Here is a 24,830-nt window from a genome sequence, read left to right as displayed (position 1 = left end):
ATATCCTGCAGACAATTCTGATTGTTTCAGAATTGATATTACTGATGATTTGGTTGAGTGTTATCTGCAGGAACAGTTTTCTGTGGATCCATTAGAAATATGTTTGATAGGTACAACTGATGAAGAGAATGTCAGTGAGGAAGTTCATGAAGTAGCACGGTATTTGGATTGGAGTCTACCCTTCGACAGACTCATCAATACCAAGATGGGGGAGCTTAACCATACTCCAAAACCACTGAAGCCATCCACCGAGGAGCCCCCTACTCTTGAACTAAAACCACTCCCTTCTCATTTGAAATATTTGTATTTATTAAATAATGATAAACTGCCAGTAATTTGTTCATCTTCTTTGACAGGTTGTGAGGAGGAAAAACTGTTGCGGGTGATTCGAGAACACATAAGAGCCATCGGATGGAGCTTGGCCGATATCAAGGGATTAGTCCAACCATGTGCATGCACAAAATATTGATGGAGGCAGAGCACAAGACCTCTACTCAACCACATAGGCGACTCAACCCAGCAATGCAAGAGGTAGTGAAAAAGGAGGTTATCAAGCTCCTTGATGCAGGTATTATCTACTCATACCTCGCCTTAGCTTCTTCCGAGATGAATTTCCCATCTATGATGTTGGATGGGGTAGCCCTAGAAGTGGCAATCTTTTGTTTCTTTGGCGTCATGGTGTACGAAACTTGAAGAATCAATTGATGGACCTGTGAATTGAAGAGAACAAAGAGAAGTATGGAGTGAGAGAGAGAGAGACGGCGAGAGAGATTAGGGTTAGGAAGAGGAATTAGAAAGAGAATTGTAAAAGAATGAAAGGGGGATCGGGTTTTATTTTTTTCTGAGTCTGCGCGATGCGCCCAAGCGGTAGAAAACAGCCGCTCGGGCGCACCCACTTTTTCTTAAAAACACTGGACAGAAGGGATGCACCTGGGCGGCAGAAAATAGCCGCTCAGGCGCACCCCCCTTTTTTGAAAAAAAACATGAAAACAGAAGGGATGCGCCCGGGCGGCGAAAAACAACCGTCCTAGCGCATCCAAAATTTTTTCTTTTATTTATTTATTTATTTTTAAAAAAAAACTAAAACTAAAATGAACAAAAACAAAATTAAATAAAAGAGAAAGTAGAATGTAGTTCTCAATTTAAAGTCGAGAGCTTGACTTTTCTTCCTCCCCAAACTAGTCTTGGTCAGCCAATGTGGTGATGACCGGCATGTAATCAATGTCACCCCCTACGTAGTGCTTAAGCCTTTGAGCATTGACCGTAAAAGACTCATTTCTGGCATCTTTGATCGCAATGGCCCCCGATGGATACACTCTGGTGATTTTATAGGGGCCTGACCACCTAGACTTCAGTTTCCCGGGAAACAGCCTCAACCGAGAGTTGAATAGCAAGACAGCATCTCCTTCCTTGAATTCCCGCTGACGAATGCGCCTGTCATGTATTCTCTTGGTTCGTTCCTTGTACGAAACCGCCATATCATAAGCACTGTCGCGGAATTTCTCCAGTTGATTAAGATCCAACAATCTCTTTTCACCTGCAGCAGAAAATTCAAAGTTTAGGGTCTTAGTAGCCCAATATGCTCTATGTTCTAACTCACCAGGTAAATGGTATGCCTTTCCAAATAACAGTCTATAAGGGGAAGTGCCTATAGGTGTTTTAAACGCGGTCCTATAGGCCCATAAGGCATCATCAAGTCAAAGTGCCCAATCTTTCCGATTAGTACTCACACTTTTCTCCAAAATCTGTTTGATTTCTCGATTGGACACTTCCACTTGGCCACTGGTCTGGGGGTGATATGGGGTAGAGACTTTATGCTTGACACCATATTTTTTAAGAGTTTGTCAAAAAGTTTATTGCAAAAGTGGGTGCCACCATCACTAATGATTGCACGGGGTGTACCAAACCGATTAAAAATATTTTTCTTCAAAAATTTCAGTACAACCTGTGCGTCATTTGTCGCATAAGCTTCAGCCTCTACCCATTTTGAAACATAATCGACTGCGACCTGAATGTATTTTTTTGTCATAGAAATTGCAAATGGTACCATGAAGTCGATTCCCCATACATCAAATATCTCACACTCAATCATATTATTTAAAGACATTTCATTTAGGTTTGAGATATTACCTGTCCGTTGACATCTATCACAAGATAATACAAACAAGCGCGCATCCTTAAAGAGATTGGGCCAATAGAACCCACATTCAAGTACCTTTGCTGCTGTTTTGGCTGGCCCACCATGGCCACCTACCTCACGATCATGACAATGACTGAGGATGCTTTGCATTTCTCCTTCCGCCACACATCTTTGGATCATTGAGTCAGCACATATTTTAAACAAAAATGGTTCCTCCCAAAAATAATGCTTGAAATCTGATAAAAAAAATTTCTTCTGATGGAAAGACAGATTATGTGGGAGTGTGCTTGTGACTAGATAATTCACAAAATTAGCATACCATGGTGAACTTTCTATGGCAAAAAGTTTTTCATCAGGGAACCAATCATCTATGTCATCTATCTCATTTATTGCACCATCAGCAATGCATTCTAGTCTAGATAGATGATCAGCTACTACATTTTCAACACCTTTCTTATCCCTGATCTCTAAATCAATTTCTTGCAAAATTAAGATCCACCTAATCAGTCTAGGTTTCGCATCTTTCTTTGCCAACAAGTGCTTAATAGCAGAGTGATCTGTGTATACTGTGATTTTTGAGAGTACAAGGTATGAATGAAATTTATTCAGTGTAAATACTACAGTTAAAAACTCTTTTTCAGTGATGGCATAATTTAGTTGAGCTTCATTAAGAGTCTTGCTAGCATAGTAAATAGTTTTGAATACCTTGTCTATTCGTTGGCCAAGCACTGCGCCAACAGCAGAGTCACTTGCATCGCACATGACTTCAAATGGAAGATCCCAGTTTGGTGATGTAAGTATTGGTGCAGTCACCATCTTTCTCTCAACACTTCAAAGGCCTACAAACAATTTGAATCAAAGTCAAAAGGGGCATCTTTCATTAGCAAAGAAGAAAGAGGTTTGGAAATTTTTGAAAAATCCTTAATAAACCGCCGATAAAAGCCGGCATGGCCCAGGAAACTTCTGACTCCCTTGACTGTCGTAGGTGGAGAAAAATTTTGAATAACGTGCAACTTAGCTTTGTCCACCTCGATCCCCTGCTCAGAAATTTGGTGACCCAATACTATACCTTCTGTCACCATGAAATGACACTTCTCCCAGTTCAGTACCAAATTTGTCTCCTTGCATCTCATTAAAATAGAATTCAAGTTATGCAGACATGCATCAAAAGATTTACCAAAAATAGAGAAATCATCCATGAAAATTTCTAAAAAATTTTCGACCATATCATAAAAAATGGCAGTCATGCACCTCTGAAAAGTAGCAGGAGCGTTACATAACCTGAAAGGCATACGTCTATAGGAAAATGTACCATATGGGCAAGTGAAAGTCGTTTTATCCTGGTTTTTAGGTGCAATCGCTATTTGATTGTATCCCGAATACCCATCTAAAAAACAGTAAAACTCATACCCAGCCAGTCTCTCTAGCATTTGATCAATGAAGGGGAGGGGAAAATGATCCTTACGGGTTGCGTCATTTAGTTTTCTATAGTCTATGCACACACGCCAACCTGTAACTGTCCTAGTGGATATCAGTTCATTTTTCTCATTCTTTATGACAGTAATTCCCCCCTTCTTTGGTACACACTGCACCGGACTCACCCATGGACTATCAGATATAGGATAAATGATACCTGCATCAAGAAGTTTGATCGTTTCAGCTTTTACAACTTCCTACATTTTTGGATTCAATCTCCTTTGTGGTTGGACCAATGGGTTGATGTTCTCTTCCATTAAAATCTTGTGCATGCATAAGGATGGATTGATTCCTTTGATATCCGCCACTTTCCAGGCAAACAGACTCTTATGTTTCTTGAGCACCTCCATTAGTCTGGCCTCCATCTCACCTGTCAAAAAGGAAGATATTATAAAAGGTAACTTATCATTCTCACCCAAAAATATGTATTTGAGATGGACAGGTAATGGTTTCAATTCCACAGTAGGTGGTTCCTCAAGGCTTGGTTTCTGGAGAACTAAGTCCTTCCGGTCACCAAGGTCTTCAAGTCTAAACTTTCCACCTCTTCTCCATGACTGGTTGTCATTCAAATATGCGGTCATCTCTTCAATTCCATCACTGAGAAAGTCCACTTGCTCAGAGATAAGTGTAGCTTCTAATGGTTCCTGAAAAGTATCCTGCACATAATCAAATAACAGTGAGTCCACTACATCCAGTTGAAAACATTCTTCATTATTCTGAGAAAATTTTAAAGCATTAAAAATGTCAAACGAAATTTTCTATTCTCCCACTCTTAACAGCAACTCCCCCTTCTGGACATCTATTAATGCCTTTCCTGTTTCCAGGAAGGGTCTACCCAATATGAGTGGCATGTCCAAATCCTCTTCCATATCTAACACCACGAAGTCCACGGGGAAGATGAATTTGTCCACTTTTACAAGCACGTCCTCGATTATCCCCCGTGGATATTTGATGGACCTGTCAGCCAGTTGTAACGACATTCTGGTGGACTTTGGTTCTCCCAAGCTCAATTTCCTGAACACAGAGTAAGGCATTAGATTTATACTAGCACCCAAATCACATAAAGCTTTATGAAATTAAATATCATTAATCACACAAGGGATAGAGAAACTCCCTGGATCTTTTTGCTTTAATGGGATTTTATTTTGCACCAGTGCTGAGCAATTCTCAGTCAGACTAATCATTGCATGCTCCTCCAGTTTCCTCTTGTTGGAGAGGATCTCTTTCAAGAACTTTGCATAACTTGGCATTTGTATTAGTGCATCGGCAAAGGGAATATTAATATTCAATTTCTTGAATACTTCTAGGAATTTTCCAAACTAAGAATCTAGTTTTGCCTTCTTCAGGGCTGCAGGAAAAGGTGGTGGCACAACAATGTTTTCTTGTGAAGTGGGTGAAAGTGTTGGGATAGATGACTTACCTGCAATTCTTGTTGATGTAGCCAATTCTGGCTCTTTCTCGACCTGTGGTGCAGGCTCTACTATCTTCCCACTCCTCAGTTCGATTGCTTTTACCTGCTCCTTCGGATTCTTCTCCGTGTCACTCGGCAAGGTACCCTGATCTCTGCTGGAAATTGTTTTGGCCAATTTCCCTATCTGATTCCCATATGGCTTATTGTTCTGTCCACTCCACGAGAAATTTGGATGATGTCTCCACCCTGGATTATAGGAGTTCGAGAATGGGTCATTCCTTGGGCAATTTTGATTCCCCATGTGACTTGCCATAACTCCCTCTGGTTGAGAAAATGTTTGACAGTCTTTCGTGAAATGTTCTGCACCACATTTTTCACACCATACTTCTTGAACTCGCATCACAGAGTTTCCTATACTCAGTTCCTCAATTCTCTTGTTCATGACTTCAATTTGAGCGGCCACTGATGTGAATGCATCAACCTGATGAATCCCATTAGATTTCCGGGCTGCACTCCTTTCAGATAAAGGGTGATAGCTACTAGATGTCATTTCCTCAATTAATTCATAACCATCCTTTGACGATTTTTGCAGTAAATTTCCACCTGCAGCTGCATCTAACATGGTACGATTAGAGTGAGAAAGACCATAATAAAAAGTTTGTACCACAAGACCATTTGGTAATTGATGGTGTGGACATCTCCTTAGTAGATCTTTGTAGCGCTCCCATGCTTCATAAAATGTTTCCTGTTCTCCTTGGGAAAAAGTTGTGATGTCAGTTCTTAGTTTCATTGAGTTAGATGGTGGAAAGTATTTGGTGAGGAAAGATTTCGCCAGATCATCCCAAGTCATGATGGAACCTGCAGGTAAATTTGTCAGCCATGCTTTTGCCTTATCTCGTAGTGAAAAAGGGAATAAATGCAAACGAATAGCGTCATCAGAAACTCCCTATATCTTGAATGTATCACAAATTTCAAGAAAATTTGTGAGGTGCACATAGGGTTCATCAATGACAGTCCCGCCAAATTGAAGTGTGTTCTGAATCATTTGAAGAATGGCAGGTTTTATCTCAAAGTGATTTGCCGCTACAGTTGGCCTGATGATGCTTGGTCTAGAACTTTCGATGTTTGGTAAGGAGAGATCCATCATGGATCTGTAAACTGGTTGTTCTTGTTCTTGTTCTTGTTCTTCTTCCATTTCTTCTTGTTGTTGCCTTCTTCTTCTTCTTTGAAATGTTCTCTCGATTTCTGGATCAAAAGGCACTAATTCTTCAGATGAGTGTCGCATGCACTGCAAGAGAATCCTGCAGTTCACAGATGGAAAAGAGTGATTAAAATTGTAATAGAGAAAAACCAAATAAAACAAATTAAAATCTCAATAGTTCCCGGTAACGGCGCCAAAAACTTGATCGACAGAATACTAACACTTAAATTTGCTCTAAAAATCTCTCAATTCCAGTCGAAATAATCTCAAGTGCACGATTCAAGTTATAATAAGATGTACTGAGTACGAGTATCGTCCTCAGGGACCAAACGATAATAATTTGTTTCTTTGATTTTTAACTACACAAAGTATCGAAAATTTGATTTTGGATTCTATCTAACATTTAACACTAAGAACTCAATGTAATAATTTTAAATTTCACAATCACGAAACCAATTTGCACCACTAAAAGAAATAACAATTTGAAAGTATTTTGTTGGAATTTCGGTTCACCTTCCCCCTAATTGAACTGGATGATTGGAACTTAATTAATGCGCATAAGTTTGACAAAAATCCCTGTAACATTGACACTCTCTCTCGAGGTTATGCTAAACTAATCAAATCAGTGAAACAATTAAATCTCTCTAATAATTTATCACGACCGATTGATTTGCGTTCTATGAATTCTACAGCTTTCAACCTGGTGGTCTATGGCTATCAACATGTACTAAATACCATATCTCTATGCATATTTTAAGTCCATGGATTCTATCATTCGTCCTAATTATGAACCTATCTCTCGAAAGCAATTCACAATTTACGAATCTATGTTAAGGGTAGCTAATCATCAACATAGAGAAAAACACATGATAAAATCAATTTGTAACACCCGGTATTTTTAAATACGTAAATCTGCATGCATAATTAGGGAATTTAATTATTTAAATTTGTGATTTATGGGTTAAATAATTATGTGAATTATTTGTGCATGATTTAATTTATTTTTTTAAGCATTTAACCCATAATTAGTGATTTTTACGATTTTTAGTATTTTAATTGTTTTGATCGCGTAGACGGAACCGTGGACGGACGAGATGACAACTTTCTAGCCAATTTATTTCATGAGCCTTTTAAGAACCCAAAATATTATTTTGAGTTTTATTACCTCAAAATTTTTAGTATTTAATTTTATATAATTTTAGGAGTCCGTTTTTATTCAAAATAAGCCAAAATATTGATTTTTTTAGCATCTTTAAAATTCCCTTAATTTTAATTTTGGGATTTTAAATAACTTATCAGATTATTTACTTTTATTAAGAAATTTTAAATTTTATATTTTTATATTTGAAAACCTTTAATTATATCTTATTTTCCCTATATACTAATTAATCAAAAATTTACCCTAAACCTACCCAACCTCAACCGATTAATTCACTCAGCCGCCTCACCCCACCATCTTCATCATCTTCTTCGGCCAGAAAGCTTAAGGCACCATAGACGTTTTCTTGAAGCTCCCAAGCTTGTCGTCATCGCACCGTCGTCCCGGAATCGTCTCACGCTCGTTTTCTCTTTGTTTTTTGGTGAAAGGCATGATCCCTTCTTTATTTTTCGTATTGTACTAGTGTATGTACGGGTGTGTGCGTGTGCATCGATGTTCTTCAAAGAAATTTTCAGAAAACTATTGGATCGATGGCTTGAGACACTTTTCATGCTTGATTTAATGTTTGTTCATCGTTTTTTTTCTTTAGCCATGTGATGTACACTGCTGGTCGAAGGGGTTTAGGATGGTTGAGGGTTGCCTAGACTCGAATGGCTCGAGTGGATCGAGCCCAACGAGCCCAGGAACCCAGCTGGTGCAGATCGGCCGTGGGTGAGTGCAGTGTAGGGTTCGTTGGAAGGGGCTTCGGCTGCTATGCTTGGGGCTGCATGGGGTCGGGGTTGTGACCAGGTTAGGACCGCCCAGACGTGGGCCACATCTGGGCGGCGAAGCTCCGGCCAGGGGCGGCCGGAGCACGGCGGCAGCAGCCCTAGAAGCGCTGCTGCTCGCGGGCGAAGAGATTAGGGAAGGGGTAGGGCAGTTCGGGTTTTAGGGTTTGAAGGGTCCGGGTCGGGTGGTTAGGTTCGGGTCGGGTCAGTCAAGTCTTGGGTCAAGTTAGTTGGGTCCGGGTCCATGTTGAGTTAGTTGGCCTCGGGTATTTTTGTTTTTAAGTTTTAAGTTTAATTAAAGGTTTAATGGGCCTAATTAAATCTTAAAATTTTATTGGGCTCCATTTAATTATTTCGGGTTGATTTCAATTATTTGGGCTTAAATTGATTTAATTAAGTGAGTCCAATAATTTTCATGGGCTTTAGAGCTCGTGAAAGTTATTGGGCCAGTCTTTGGGCTTTTGGGTCCATTGGGCCAGAATTGTGTTATTGGACTTTAATTAATTTTATTTGGGCTTAGAACAATTTTATTGGGCTTAAGTATGTTAATGAGCCAGTCTCAGTATTAATGGGCCAGATTTAAGTAAATGGGCTTGAGTGTTAGGGCCAGCAGTCTAGTACAATCCATGAGAAATTGCATGTGTCCTGATTATATATTTAATTATTTTTATGCATTGAAGTTATTTTAATATGTATATGTTAGTATGAAATTTAATTAAATATATATGAAGGACACACATTTTATTTAAGTACATGCATTCATGAAATAATTTTATGTATGATTAAATGTTTAAGGTTGAGCAATAAGAAAATATTTTATGTTGGAAGTTGAAGTAGTGTGACAATTTGAGATTTGAGGGGGATTCGTCAACGCCACGTACGTTGGTTTCCACGCTGATCAGTATTTAATGTATGATTTAAGGTTACACTACGGATACAACCATGCGATGTTAGAAAATAATTTTCTCAACAATATTTATGTATTATGTTATTTAAGTTAATTTAAGTTATGATATGTTATGATATTTTTTTAAGCATGCTCATTCATGTATATGTTATGTATTAGTAGTAAATTGATTTAAATTATTTTAAACCCTTGTTATGTTAGCATTTTGGGCCTCTAGGCTCACTACACTGGTATGGTGCAGGTGAGTACGTAGAGGAAGATGTAGTACCCACCGGAGGCAAGGACATATGAGGAGACTGACAGTGATCCCCGTGACCGTGATAGATGTCTGAGTCACATTGCATGTTTTTGATTATGTCAGTATGTTACACATTTTATATTATTTTTCAATGGTTGTGAGTTTTGAATATTTTATTGAATATTGTCAGTGCATGCAAACTTTAATCATTTTATTTATGCAGTATTTTTAATTAAATGTTTGACTCAGATATTTATTTTATTTAAAGAATGCAATTTTTATTTAAGTTATTTATTTTAGTCATTTATTTAATTTATTTATTTATTTATTTTAAATCTTTTTATTCTGTGCATGTATGTATGGGCATATATGTGCATATTTTATTTAGTAAGTATATATAAAAAAAAAACATTCCGCATATTTATTTATTAATTATAGAGTTAGGGTCATTTCAGTTGGTATCAGAGCACGGTCCTTGGAGGGGTCATTACTGCTATGCGAGCTCAGAAATCCACGCTAACGGTCTGTAAGTTTTAAGTGTTTATAGCATGATTTAATTCTTTGGATTTAAGTTAGCATTACTTTTAAACAACTTAGTTATGCATGGCGATTTACGTAAGGAAATATGTGGTGGTGCAGAATGCCTCCCAGACCGATGAACAGGCGTGGGGGATCTCCACCTACACCTCCACCTCCACCTCCACCTCCGCAGAACCCTCTAGCAGCATTGGAGCAGGCCAATGCGAATATGATGGCTGGGATTACTGCTCTGTTGGAGCAGCAGGCTACTCGCCCTAGGTTGTCCCATGAGGAGGACGTTGCTGAGAGGTTCCAGAAGAAAGGACCCAAGGAGTTTGTTGGTACCACCGATCCTTTGGTGGCCGAGGGATGGATTCGATCTCTGGAGTCCATATTTGCTTATATGGGGATCACAGACACCGACAGGGTGAACTGTGCGACTTACATGCTGAGAGGAGATGCAGCTCTATGGTGGGAGGGTGCTGCCAGGGGAGTTCACCTTCCTACACTGACTTGGGCGGAGTTCAGGCGTGTCTTCTACGTCAAGTATTTCACGGAGGATGTGAGGAGTCGCATGATCCGGGAGTTTATGAGTCTCCGGCAGGGGGACAGGTCTGTTGTGGAGTAAGTGAGCCAGTTCGAGCGGGGCTGTCATTTTGTGCCTCTGATTGCAGACAGTCCACCGGAGAAGATGAGACAGTTTGTGGAGGGACTGAGAGCGGATATTAATCACGACGTAAGTATGATGGATGTCGCTACATATTAGGCAGCAGTTACTAGAGCACTGAGGTCAGAGGAGGGTAGGAGAAGGATGCAGCAAGAGCAGCAGGAGAAGAGGCAGTTTCAGGCTGGGTATCAGCGACCATCTTTGCAGCCTCCTGCGAAGAAGCAGTTTACAGGGCCGGCTAAGGGCCCGAATCCGCAGCAGAGGTCGCAGCAGTAGAGGCCACAACATAATAGGCGCGGGGCCCCTAATGCCATAGGTTTTCCTACTTGCCCGAAGTGTCAGAAGATGCATTCGGGACCGTGTTTGTTGGGAGCAGGGGTTTGCTATCACTGTAGGGAGCCAGGGCATCAGATAGCTAACTGCCCGAGGAAGAAGAACACTGCTGGTAGAGTGTTCGTCATGCAGGCCAAGGAGGTAGATCCAGACACCTCCTTGATCACCGGTATATCTTATCCCTAGTATTTTATAATTTTCCTTTGGTTAAGAATTTTGTTTCTTTATGGAATTGTTGTTCTTTGGGTTATCTATCTGCGTGTTAGAATAAGAAGCATGTTTTACTTGTGATTAGAATTAAGAGTTAGTAGTGACTCGTTGGGAAAATTTTGGTAGTGGTATGAAATTGTTGGGAATTTTCTACGTGCAGGGAGAATTCTAGTTGGAGGCAACTCCACGTTTGCGTTGCTAGATTCAGGGGCTACACATTCGTTTATCTCCTTGGAGTTTATCAGGCGGGTAGGCATCACACCTGAGATTATTGACAGTGGGTATGATGTTACTATGCCGTCAGGGCAGATTATTTCTACCTCGAAGGTTATTCGAGGACTGGAGTTGGAGCTGCAGGGACACTCCATTCGAGCAGATGTGGTGGTTTTTCCATTGAGTGGTTTCGATTTGATTTTGGGTATGGACTGGTTGACAGTCAATGAAGCTTCGATTGATTTTCGTTGGAGATCAGTGTCAGTGAGACCTACAGTAGGCGACCCGTTCAATTTTCATGCATCTCAGAGCAGTGATATTCCTCAGGTGATATCTCTTATTCAGGCCAGGAAGTTGTTGAGACGGGGTTGCTAGGGGTTTCTAGCGAGTATCATCACAACTTCAGAGCCATCTAGCAGATCATTATCAGAGATAGGGTGGTTCATGACTTTCCGGATGTCTTTCCGGAGGATGTTGCAGGAATTCCACCAGTAAGAGATGTGGAGTTCAGCATCGACTTGGTGCCAGAAACCGTGCCTATCTCTAAGGCAACGTACAGACTTGCTCCTACCGAGATGAAAGAGTTGAATGAGCAGATTCAGGAGCTATTAGAGAAAGGCTTTGTTCGTCCTATCTTTTCTCCATGGGGAGCTCCGGTGTTATTTGTGAAGAAGAAGGATGGCAGTATGAGATTGTGCATCGATTACCGAGAGCTCAACAGGGTCACAGTGAAGAACAAGTATCCACTGCCGAGGATAGAGGATTTATTTGACCAGTTGCAGGGAGCTTCAGTGTTCTCCAAGATCGACCTGCGATCTGGTTATCATCAGTTGCGTGTTAGAGATGCAGATGTGTGCAAGACTGCTTTGAGGACACGATATGGGCATTACGAGTTCTTAGTGATGCCATTTGGGATGACCAATGCTCCAGCGGTTTTCATGGATCTCATGAACCGAGTCTTTCAGCCGTATCTAGATCAGTTCATCATAGTCTTCATTGATGATATCTTGATCTATTCTAGGAGCATTGGGGAGCATAGACAGCATCTTCAGATAGCCTTGCAGACCTTGAGGGAGCATCGTTTGTATGCCAAGTTCAGCAAGTGCGAGTTTTGGCTTGAGCAGGTGGCATTGCTTGACCACATTATTTCGAGAGATGGGATTGCAGTGGATCAGTCTAAGGTTGAGGCAGTGCAGAACTGGGGCATTCCGAAGAATGCTTCAGAGATTCGCAGTTTCTTGGGTTTGGCAGGATACTATAGGAAGTTCATCAAGGGTTTTTCCTCCATTGCAGTACCCTTGACTTCCTTAACCAAGAAGAATGCAAAGTTTATCTGGAGTTCAGACTGTTAGAGGAGCTTCGATCAGCTGAAGGAAGCACTCACTACTGCACCGGTGTTAGTGGTGACAGTACCACATGAGAGTTAGTGGTGTACACCGACGCGTCTAAACTGGATTTAGATGCAGTACTTATGCAGTGTGGCAAGGTTATTGCGTATGCATCGAGGCAGCTGAAGGTTCATGAGCAGAATTACCCGACGCATGACTTGGAGTTAGCAGCAGTGGTTTTCGCTTTGAAAATCTCGAGGCACTATCTGTATGGCGAGAAGTGCAAGATTTTCACAGACCACAAGAGTCTCAAGTACTTCTTCACACAGAAGGAGTTGAACATGATGAAAGAGTGGGTGCCCGGTGAGCCAACTTGTGGCTAAGGGCTTTTATGACTCTATGTATAAACAATCTTTTGTTTAATATAATTTACACTTTTATAAAGGCGTTTACTTTATCTTTTATCATATTATTATGTTGTGACATACTATAAAATGTTTAGATGAAGGCCTTGGATATACTATAGTGTATGTAAGATGTGGTGGCACATGGGGATGGCTATCATGAAACACATCTTATAGTCACTGTATATTCTAAACAGTTCCTAGTCGATTAAGCCGTTCGTTAATAAGGATAAGGATCGCTCGAGATTGAGACTAGCATTTGTGATGCCGAGTACCACATTTCATTGGTATGGAACATAGAGATGTTCAAATCATGCAAATGGATATTCATACGATGAATGATCAAACTACCCTATCCGGACTTTCCAAGTGGTTATCACTTATCGAGTGGATAAAGTCCGCGGTTTTTGTTGTACACCATTAGTCCTTACTACTTGAAACATCATTGAGGCTCTATATGATAGTACTGTACTTTGACTCGTTTACCGACTCTATTGGGGTCATCAGGTGTCGGGATTGGGTACAGTTACGACACATATAGGAGTCGATGCTTTGTTGTCAAGGATTCACCACATACTTGCTAGTGTGGATATCCTATGCAATCTGAGGAGATATTAGTGTGACAAATCTCTGGCCAGAGTACATGATGTGTTTTAAGAAATGGTTTCTTAGTAGCACATGCGATGTCACTATTTGATCTTCAAGATGCATTGAATAGTTATCGAATCTCGAACGACTCTCGATTTACCAATGGTTGTTGATTCGATCGGGATATATGGATGAAGGGACCGTACTGTACGCTAACCAAAATCTATTGGTTCTTGCAGGCACTATCAGTGATACCTAGGGAATCATGGGGCGATGTTGCTAGGCGCTCTTACCATGATTCGATGGGCAAGTCGAAAATTGTTGTTCTGAGTCACAAGGAGTTGTGAGCCCACGGCTAGCTGTATCCCTGAACCATTGAGGGTCACACAAGTAATGGATTTTTAATCCCCGTTGAGATAGTTAAATTTAAAGAGTTAAATTTAATGAACAAAGAAGTAGGACTTTTTATATCAGAGTAGAAGAGTAAGATTTCCTAAAATGACATAGGGATGGGCATTTTTGGAAACCACTGAATTCGGATTCAGAAAATTTATCTTGACTTTAAAAGATGCAGAAAAAATTTTGTGACCTCTGTTATGTAATTTCTGTACTGCAATAACTTATTTATAATGTGGGCTGCTAACAGCTTAGGGCCCATTAATCATAAGTTCAAGCCTTTTTAATTAAAATTTTAATATGTTAAAATTCTATTTTTGGTCCGATCGAAAATTGTTTTTGATTGGTCCACGAGGCGTCGGATCGAATTGTTCGAGTCCGAAAATTTTAAAATTGATTTTTGGAAAAATTTATTTTTGAAAAATTTATAGATTTTATCCGTTAAATCAGATTTTATGAAATTAATTATTTTTGGTACAATTGATGATAAGATATGATCTTATGAAAATATTGAGTAAAATATGATTTTATGTATAAAATTGGATTTTATATTTAAAATATGATTTTATTTGATATAAAATATGATTTTGTATGTAAAATAAGATTTTATATATGGAATATGATTCTATCCTTTTTAAATTTAATTGCCATTGCATGTTATCCAATAAATTAATTTTGAATTAAATATTATTGGATAAGGATGATCGATTGCCATGACCAATTTTGTAGGTGTATGTTAGGGAATTTACATTTGTTTTTAATGGGCCTGGTTTATGGCCCAATATGAATTGTCATATGTAATAAAAGTGGGCCTGGTTTATGGCCCGTTCCCACCCCTTAAAATGTATCCCCTACTTGTCATAGTTATTTATTGTAAATACATTAGACTTAGTGGGAGACAGAGATTTGAAGAAATGGTGGGCCCAGCAGACAATGAAGACTGAAGAAATGTAAATTGGAAGCTCAATGTAATAGGATTGCATTGCATACCTGCATATTACCTAGGATTGGACTTAGACTCGTGATTGGCAACCACGGGTCGATTAGTAATGGAATCGATCATCCTAAAATATAATATATGATATTATCGTTGTATGCATGTTTAGACTAAATTGTATGAATCCCGCAAGCATACAAATTTTAAATGATGAGACAAATTTTCAAAATTAAAATCCCTCATTTTAAATATGATTTAAAATTGATATCAAGATAAATAAAGGAAATTTAAATATTGTTTAAATGTTCCTACCTTCCATCAACGATCAATGTATGAGATGCTACCCGCGGATACGGTCCGGTTCATATTATTGGGGGGACCCGTTCGTCGGAAAGCTGTACATTGGATCGACACATGTTGTAAGTTGGGTGGAACTCCCATGGGATCGGCTCATATTATTGGGGGATCCACATGGTGACCGTCCATCACAACTTAATATTGATGGGTTATCTTGACGTGTCACAATAAACGGCGTCATATTATTGGGCCCTTATTGGACATGAGGTAAAAACGTGGAGGTTGCTTTGGAAGCAATTGGGCTCTACCTTTTGAAAATTATGGTTGGCTGATATTACTCGGGATCATAGTTTGTCAATTGGACTCCATGTTCCCACTAAGGAAAATAGTTTCCCATTTTCACTAGAGGGTAGTGAAATCGTTAAAATAGTGGGAGTGAGATTCATAAAATAAAATTCGCCTATTTTATGTCTTAGTAAATTAATTAAACAATCACTGATTATTGTCTGTTTCTTTTCAGTATTTCATTAAGATGAATTCGCGCAATCCACTATTCTCTATTCTCGAACAAAATAAACTGACTGGCGCAAACTATACGGAATGGTTCCGTAAGTTGAAGATTGTCTTGACCTCGGAAAAGATGCTCTACGTGTTAGAAAAATCTCCTCCGAAGGAAGCACCAGCTGATATAAGTCCAGAAGAGTTGGCCAAACTTGATATATGGTGGGACCATGATATCAAGGCCAAATGCTATATGCAAGCCTCGATGTCTGATGAACTCCAGAGGCGATTTGAGGATACCGTGAATGCTGCTGACATTCACGTACAACTCAAGGAACTTTTTGGGGCCCAATCGAGAGCTGAAAGGTTCGCTACTGTAAAAGAGTTAATGACGTGTTGCATGCGTGAAGGGACTTCGGTCCGTGATCATGGGGTACGAGTGATTTGGCTCATTCAGAAGTTGGTAACGCTTGATTTGGTATTGAAGCATGAACTCAATGTGGACTTATTACTTCTCTCTCTTCCTTCATCGTTTGACGGTTTTGTGGTAAATTTCAATATGAACAGGATAGAGGCCTCCCTTGAAGAGATGGTCAATATGCTTGTAACATATGAAGCCACTTTAAAGAAGGATAAACCAGTTCTCTTGGTAGGCTCCTCTTCTTCTGCTAAGAAGGGGCCAAGTACAAAGGGTAAGAAACGTTCTGCCCCATCCAAGAAAACCGGACCCGAGAAGAAGAACAAGACAAAGGCTTCAAACATGGAAAAGTCAGAGAATGTTTGCCATCACTGCAAGAAACCCGGTCATTGGAAACGTAACTGCAAGGAATATCTAGAGCAGTTGCGAACTGCGAAGGGTATGTTCTATATTGAAATAAATGTTTCACTTAATACTACTTCTTGGGTATTGGATACCGGATGTGGATCTCACATTTGCAATGATTTGCAGGTGATGACAAGAAGTCGCAAGCTTAGAATGGGTGAGACCCAGCTAAGGCTCGGAAATGGTTCTAGAGTTGAAGCCAAAGCTGTGGGAGACGTTTATTTGATTTTGCAGAACGATTTTAAGTTACTTTTGAGAGATGTTTTATTTGTTCCAGATTTGGTTAAAAACATTATTTCTGTTTCTATGCTTGATAGAGATGGTTTTTCTTGCAATTTTGTGAATGGGATTTGCAATATTTACAAGAATGAATGTTTGATTGGAAATGGACAACTTGAAAACGATCTATATAACTTAAAATTAAAAGACGTTCCAATAAATTATGTTGATAAAACGGTAACAACAAACAAAAGGAAAATCGATAGTCAAAACCCGGCAAACCTTTGGCATGCTAGGCTAGGTCATATTTCCTCAAGGATGATGAACAAGCTAGTGAGAGAGGGCATGTTTGATATGTCTGATATTAACTCTCTATCTACTTGTGAATCCTGCCTGAAAGGAAAATGACTAAATCTCCATTCAAGGGGAAACCTGAGCGTAGTCAAAATCTGTTGGATTTGATCCATACAGATGTTTGTGGTCCATTTAGAATTGGTACTCAATTTGGCCACACCTACTTCATTACCTTTACTGATGATTATTCAAGGTATGGGTATTTATATTTAATGAAATATAAGTCTGAAGCATTTGAAAAGTTCAAAGAATTCAAGGCTGAAGCAAAAAACAAGCTAGGTAAAAGTATTAAAGCACTTCGATCGGATCGAGGTGGAGAATACTTAAGTACCGAGTTTTTGGACTATCTGAAAGAGAATGGGATTCTCTCTCAGTGGACTCCTCCTATGACACCTCAGCTGAATGGTGTATCGGAGCGTCGTAATCGAACTTTGTTGGACATGGTTTGATCCATGATGAGCTTCACTGAGCTTCCACCTTCGTTTTGGGGCTACGCGCTTGAAACGGCGGTGTTTTTGTTGAACAACGTCCTCACCAAAGCAGTGGGATAAAACACCATACGAGATATGGAATGGCAAAGCTCCAAAGTATTCGTACTTGAGGATTTGGGGATGTCCTGCTTACGTGAAGCAGACAGTGGGAGATAAGTTGGATAGTCGATCCACCTTATGTTATTTTGTAGGGTATCCGAAGAATTCAATCGGATATTATTTCTATCATCCTACTGAAACAAAAGTGTTTGTTTCAAGGAATGCCACCTTCTTCGAGAAGGAGTTCTTATTGGATAAGAAAGGCGAGATGATGGAACTCGAAGAAATTCGAGAAGAACCCGAAATACAAAATAATGATCCCATACCTCAAGAATCTTTTCAGAGGACACGCCAATACCTAAAAGATCCGAGAGGACTTCTAGACCTCCTATTCGATATGGTCTTCTTCTTGAAGGGGATCAAGATGAACCCGATGGTGGATGTGATCCAAGGAACTTCAAGGAAGCAATTTCTGATGCGGATTCAAATTTATGGCTTGAAGCTATGCAGTCGGAAATAGATTCGATGCATACAAATCAAGTTTGGTCTTTAGTATATCCTCCCGATGGAATTGTTCCAATATGGTGTAAATGGATCTACAAGAGAAAGCTTGGGCCTGATGGTAAGGTATTGACCTACAAGGCACGATTGGTGGCGAAAGGTTATACTCAAAGACAAGGAGTTGACTATGATGAAACCTTTTCACCAGTTGCAATGTTCAAGTCCATAAGAATCCTTATTGCCATAGCTGCTTGGTATGACTATGAGATATGGCAAATGGATGTGAAGACTGCATTTCTTAATGGAAACATTAAGGAAGAGATCTATATGACGCAGCCTGAGGGATACACATCCATGGGAAGCGAGAATAAGGTATGCAAGCTTCAGAGATCGATCTATGGTCTCAAACAAGCATCAAGAAGTTGGAACCAGAAATTTGATGAAACAATAAAGGATTTTGGTTTCATCAAGAACCCGGAGGAACCGTGCGTGTACAAGAAAGTAGTTAAGGATGCTGTGACATTCTTAGTACTTTATGTTGATGACATCCTACTTATTGGGAATGATGTAGGGATGTTGCAGTCAACAAAGATATAGTTATCAGGTAGATTCTCGATGAAGGATTTTGGTGAGGCATCCTATATTCTAGGGATACAGATCTATAGAGATAGATCTAAGAGAATGATAGGACTCACTCAAGCAACCTACATCGACACCATATTGAAAAGGTTTTCAATGGATGGGTCCAAGAGAGGACATCTACCTATGTATCATGGAATTTCTCTATCCAAGTCTATGTGTCACAAGACTGATGAAGAGATAGAGAAAATGACACATGTACCATATGCGTCAGCCATAGGTAGTATCATATATGGGATGATATCTACCAGACCAGATGTAGCATTTGCTCTGAGTGTCACGAGCAGATATCAAGCCAATCCCGGTCAAATGCATTGGAAAGCCGTGAAGGACATTCTTAAGTACTTACGAAGGGCTAAGAATATGTTCATGGTATATGGAGGAAGAGAACTGAAATTGGAAGGCTATACCGACTCTAGCTTCCAAAGTGACGTGGATGACTCGAAGTCAACCTCTGGATTTGTTTTCATGCTCAATGGCGGTGCTGTCTCTTGGAAGAGTTCCAAGCTGGACACCACAGCGGATTCCACCACTGAGGCAGAATACATTGCGGCATCAGCTGCTGCTAAAGAGGCCGTTTGGATGAGGAATTTCGTCCAAGAGTTGGGCGTTATTCCTGAATTTGTTGGTCCAGTCCCGGTGTACTGTGACAACACGGGTGCCGTTGCTCAGGCAAAGGAACCAAGGTCTCATCAAAGATCCAAACACGTACTGAGGAAATACCACATCATCCGGGAGATCGTGGAAATAGGAGACATCACTGTCGAGAGAGTGGCCTCTACAGACAATATCGCTGATCCACTTACTAAGCCCTTGCCAGGACCATTATTTGACAAACATCGCGAAGCAATGGGACTGCGTAGTATGACTAGTTGGCTTTAGGACAAGTGGGAGATTGAAAGAGTGGGTGCCCGGTGAGCCAACTTGTGGCTAAGGGCTTTTATGACTCTATGTATAAACAATCTTTTGTTTAATATAATTTACACTTTTATAAAGGCGTTTACTTTATCTTTTATCATATTATTATGTTGTGACATATTATAAGATGTTTAGATAAAGACCTTGGATATACTATAGTGTATGTAAGATGTGGTGGCACATGGGGATGGCTATCATGAAACACATCTTATAGTCACTGTATATTCTAAACAGTTCCTAGTCGATTAAGCCGTTCGTTAATAAGGATAAGGATCGCTCGAGATTGAGACTAGCATTTGCGATGCCGAGTACCACATTTCATTGGTATGGAACATAGAGATGTTCAAATCATGCAAATGGATATTCATACGATGAATGATCAAACTACCCTATCCGGACTTTCCAAGTGGTTATCACTTATCGAGTGGATAAAGTCCGCGGTTTTGGTTGTACACCATTAGTCCTTACTACCTGAAACATCATTGAGACTCTATATGCTAATACTGTACTTTGAATCGTTTACCGACTCTATTGGGGTCATCAGGTGTCGGGATTGGGTACAGTTATGACACATATAGGAGTCGATGATTTGTTGTCAAGGATTCACCACATACTTGCTAGTATGGATATCCTATGCAATCTGAGGAGATATTAGTGTGACGAATCTCTGGCCAGAGTAAATGATGTGTTTTAAGAAATGGTTTCTTAGTAGCATATGTGATGTCACTATTTGATCTTTAAGATGCATTGCATAGTTATCGAATCTCGAACGACTCTCGATTTACCAATGGTTGTTGATTCGATCGGAATATATGGATGAAGGGACCGTACTGTACGCTAACCAAAATCTATTGGTTCTTGCAGGCACTATCAGTGATACCTAGGGAATCATGGGGCGATGTTGCTAGGCGCTCTTACCATGATTCGATGGGCAAGTCGGAAATTGTTGTTCCGAGTCACAAGAAGTTGTGAGCCCACGGCTAGCTGTATCTCTGAACCATTGAGGGTCACACAAGTAATGGATTTTTAATCCCCGTTGAGATAGTTAAATTTAAAGAGTTAAATTTAATGAACAAAGAAGTAGGACTTCTTATATCAGAGTAGAAGAGTAAGATTTCCTAAAATGACATAGGGATGGGCATTTTTGGAAATCACTGAATTCGGATTCAGAAAATTTATCTTGACTTTAAAAGGTTCAGAAATGGTTTCTGTGCACATTGGTGAAATTGGTTTATCAATCTGAGTTACGATGAATTTTATATTAATTTTTGAACATGCGGACTTTTCTTATCAGGCTTGAACTTATGATTAATGGGCCCTAAGCTGTTAGCAGCCCACATTATAAATAAGTTATTGCAGTACAGAAATTACATAACAGAGGTCACAAAATTTTTCGAAAACCCTAGTTTTTCCCTACTGTGGCCGCCGCCCCTCTCCCTCTCTGCTCGAAAAATTCCAGCCTGTGAATTTTGAATTTGCAGTCTGGTTTAACGGATCAAATTCGTTAATTCTCTTCGTAGAAACTTCTGATAGATTTTCTAGTGCAATCTATCAGAGGGATTAAACTTCTGTTCGTGGACCTGATTGAAGAATTGTTCGTCCATCAGTTCCTGGGATATACAACAGGAGCAGAGTAATCTATTGGTGTCCATAATCTTGTTTCGAGATTCAAGGTAAAAATTTAATTGTTATTTAATTTTTACATGCACAATTTAATCGTAAAGTTTTGATACCCATGATATGGAATCGTTCCATATAAAATTTTAAAACTTCCGCTGCACCGAGTATCAATTCTGATTGATCTGATCACCGTTTTCCAACAGTGGTATAAACAAGTTCTCTTGATAGGCTCCTCTTCTTCTGCTAAGAAGGGCCAAGTACAAAGGGTAAGAAACGTTCTGCCCCATCCAAGAAAACCGGACCCGAGAAGAAGAACAAGACAAAAGGCTTCAAACATGGAAAATTCCAAGGATGTTTTCCATCACTGCAAGAAACCCGGTCATTGGAAACGTAACTGCAAAGAATATCTAGAGCAGTTGCGAACTGCAAAGGGTATGTTCTATATTGAAATAAATGTTTCACTTAATACTACTTCTTGGGTATTGGATACCGGATGTGGATCTCACATTTGCAATGATTTGCAGGTGATGACAAGAAGTCGCAAGCTTAGAATGGGTGAGACCCAGCTAAGGCTCGGAAATGGTTCTAGAGTTGAAGCCAAAGCTATGGGAGACGTTTATTTGATTTTGTAGAACGATTTTAAGTTACTTTTGAGAGATGTTTTATTTGTTCCAGATTTGATTAAAAACATTATTTCTGTTTCTATGCTTGATAGAGATGGTTTTTCTTGCAATTTTGTGAATGGGATTTGCAATATTTACAAGAATGAATGTTTGATTGGAAATGGACAACTTGAAAACGATCTATATAACTTAAAATTAAAAGACGTTCCAATACCCGGAAAACCTTTGGCATGCTAGGCTAGGTCATATTTCCTCAAGGAGGATGAACAAGCTAGTGGGAGAGGGCATGTTTGATATGTCTGATATTAACTCTCTATCTACTTGTGAATCCTGCCTGAAAGGAAAAATGACTAAATCTCCATTCAAGGGGAAACCTGAGCGTAGTCAAAATCTGTTGGATTTGATCCATACAGATGTTTGTGGTCCATTTAGAATTGGTACTCAATTTGGCCACACCTACTTCATTACCTTTACTGATGATTATTCAAGGTATGGGTATTTATATTTAATGAAATATAAGTCTGAAGCATTTGAAAAGTTCAAAGAATTCAAGGCTGAAGTAGAAAACAAGCTAGGTAAAAGTATTAAAGCACTTTGATCGGATCGAGGTAGAGAATACTTAAGTACCGAGTTTTTGGACTATCTGAAAGAGAATGGGATTCTCTCTCAGTGGACTCCTCCTATGACACCTCAGCTGAATGGTGTATCGGAGCGTCGTAATCGAACTTTGTTGGACATGGTTCGATCCATGATGAGCTTCACTGAGCTTCCACCTTTGTTTTGGGGCTACGCGCTTGAAACGGCGGTGTTGTTGTTGAACAACGTCCACACCAAAGCAGTGGATAAAACACCATACGAGTTATGGAATGGCAAAGCTCCTAAGTATTCGTACTTGAGGATTTGGGGATGTCCTGCTTACGTGAAGCAGACAGTGGGAGATAAGTTGGATAGTTGATCCACCTTATGTTATTTTGTAGGGTATCCAAAGAATTCAATCGGATATTATTTCTATCATCCTACTGAAACAAAAGTGTTTGTTTCAAGGAATGCCACCTTCTTCGAGAAGGAGTTCTTATTGGATAAGAAAGGCGAGATGATTGAACTCGAAGAAATTCGAGAAGAACCCGAAATACAAAATAATGATCCCATACCTCTAGAATATTCAGAGGACACGCCTATACCTAGAAGATCCGAGAGGACTTCTAGACCTCCTATTCGATATGGTCTTCATCTTGAAGGGGATCAAGATGAACCCGATGTTGGATGTGATCCAAGAAATTTCAAGGAAGCAATTTCTGATGCGGATTCAAATTTATGGCTTGAAGCTATGCAGTCGGAAATAGATTCGATGCATACAAATCAAGTTTGGTCTTTAGTAGATCCTCCCGATAGAATTGTTCCAATAGGGTGTAAATGGATCTACAAGAGAAAGCTTGGGCCTGATGGTAAGGTATTGACCTACGATGCACGATTGGTGGCGAAAGGTTATACTCAAAGACAAGGAGTTGACTATGATGAAACCTTTTCACCAGTTGCAATGTTCAAGTCCATAAGAATCCTTATTGCCATAGCTGCTTGGTATGATTATGAGATATGGCAAATGGATGTGAAGACTGCATTTCTTAATGGAAACATTAAGGAAGAGATCTATATGACGCAGCCTGAGGGATACACATCCATGGGAAGCGAGCATAAGGTATGCAAGCTTCAGAGATCGATCTATGGTCTCAAACAAGCATCAAGAAGTTGCAACTAGAAATTTGATGAAACAATAAAGGATTTTGGTTTCATCAAGAACCCGGAGGAACCGTGCGTGTACAAGAAAGTAGTTAAGGATGCTGTGACATTCTTAGTACTTTATATTGATGACATCCTACTCATTGGGAATGATGTAGGGATGTTGCAGTCAACAAAGATATGGTTATCAGGTAGATTCTCGATGAAGGATTTGGGTGAGGCATCCTATATTCTTGGGATACAGATCTATAGAGATAGATCTAAGAGAATGATAGGACTCACTCAAGCAACCTACATCGACACCATATTGAAAAGGTTTTCAATGGATGGGTCCAAGAGAGGAAATCTACCTATGTGTCATGGAGTTTCTCTATCCAAGTCTATGTGTCCCAAGACTGATGAAGAGATAGAGAAAATGACACATGTATCATATGCGTCAGCCATAGGTAGTATCATGTATGGGATGATATCTACCAGACCGAATGTAGCATTTTCTCTGAGTGTCACGAGCAGATATCAAGCCAATCCCGGTCAAATGCATTGGAAAGCCGTGAAGGACATTCTTAAGTACTTACGAAGGACTAAGAATATGTTCATGGTATATGGAGGAAGAGAACTGAAATTGGAAGGCTATACCGACTCTAGCTTCCAAAGTGACGTGGATGACTCGAAGTCAACCTCTGGATTTGTGTTCATGCTCAATGGCGGTGCTGTCTCTTGGAAGATTTCCAAGCAGGACACCACAGCGGATTCCACCACTGAGGCAGAATACATTGCGGCATCAGCTGCTGCTAAATAGGCCGTTTGGATGAGGAATTTCGTCCAAGAGTTGGGCATTATTCCTGAAGTTGTTGGTCCAGTCCCAGTGTACTGTGACAACGCGGGTGCCGTTGCTCAGGCAAAGGAACCAAGGTCTCATCAAAGATCCAAACACGTACTGAGGAAATACCACATCATCCGGGAGATCGTGGAAAGAGAAGACATCACTGTCGAGAGAGTGGCCTCTACAGACAATATCGCTGATCCACTTACTAAGCCCTTGCCAGGACCATTATTTGACAAACATCGCGAAGCAATGGGACTGCGTAGTATGACTAGTTGGCTTTAGGGCAAGTGGGAGATTGAAAGAGTGGGTGCCCGGTGAGCCAACTTATGGCTAAGGGCTTTTATGACT

The 24,830-nt window shown here is 39.9% G+C and overlaps 1 protein-coding gene and 1 non-coding gene across 2 annotated transcripts; one reads left to right on the top strand and one right to left on the bottom strand.

Moving 5' to 3' along the window:
- Positions 1-575: 575 nt before the first annotated feature.
- On the bottom strand, positions 576-6,222 carry LOC140860974 (uncharacterized). Its single transcript, XM_073263971.1, has 10 exons — positions 6,022-6,222; positions 5,037-5,916; positions 4,387-4,682; positions 3,987-4,272; positions 3,453-3,773; positions 3,210-3,261; positions 2,460-2,969; positions 1,601-1,671; positions 1,209-1,537; positions 576-710 (listed from the first exon to the last, which is right to left on the bottom strand). Exons 1-10 carry the CDS (start codon positions 6,220-6,222, stop codon positions 576-578), a joined length of 3,081 nt encoding a protein of 1,026 aa, XP_073120072.1.
- Positions 5,708-5,814, top strand: LOC140869897 (small nucleolar RNA R71). The gene has a single exon (XR_012146887.1). It is a non-coding gene; the product is annotated as a small nucleolar RNA R71 (small nucleolar RNA).
- Positions 6,223-24,830: the final 18,608 nt, after the last annotated feature.

The sequence above is a fragment of the Henckelia pumila genome, chromosome 4, assembly GCF_033568475.1.
Source record: "Henckelia pumila isolate YLH828 chromosome 4, ASM3356847v2, whole genome shotgun sequence".
Classification (NCBI taxonomy): Eukaryota; Viridiplantae; Streptophyta; class Magnoliopsida; order Lamiales; family Gesneriaceae; genus Henckelia; species Henckelia pumila.
Note: the sequence above shows the minus strand (reverse complement) of the source record. Positions and strands in the feature narration are given on the sequence as shown.

What these genes read in the sequence shown, in the direction of transcription:
- LOC140860974 (XM_073263971.1), bottom strand. Translation starts at nt 6,222, where the DNA reads ATGGAAGAAGAACAAGAACAAGAACAAGAACAACCAGTTTACAGATCC. An exon ending in AGGGGGAGTTGCTGTTAAGA is followed by an intron (nt 4,273 to 4,386) that starts GTGGGAGAATAG and finishes GATTATGTGCAG; the next exon opens with GATACTTTTCAGGAACCATT. An exon ending in AATATCTTCCTTTTTGACAG is followed by an intron (nt 3,774 to 3,986) that starts GTGAGATGGAGG and finishes TTCTTGATGCAG; the next exon opens with GTATCATTTATCCTATATCT.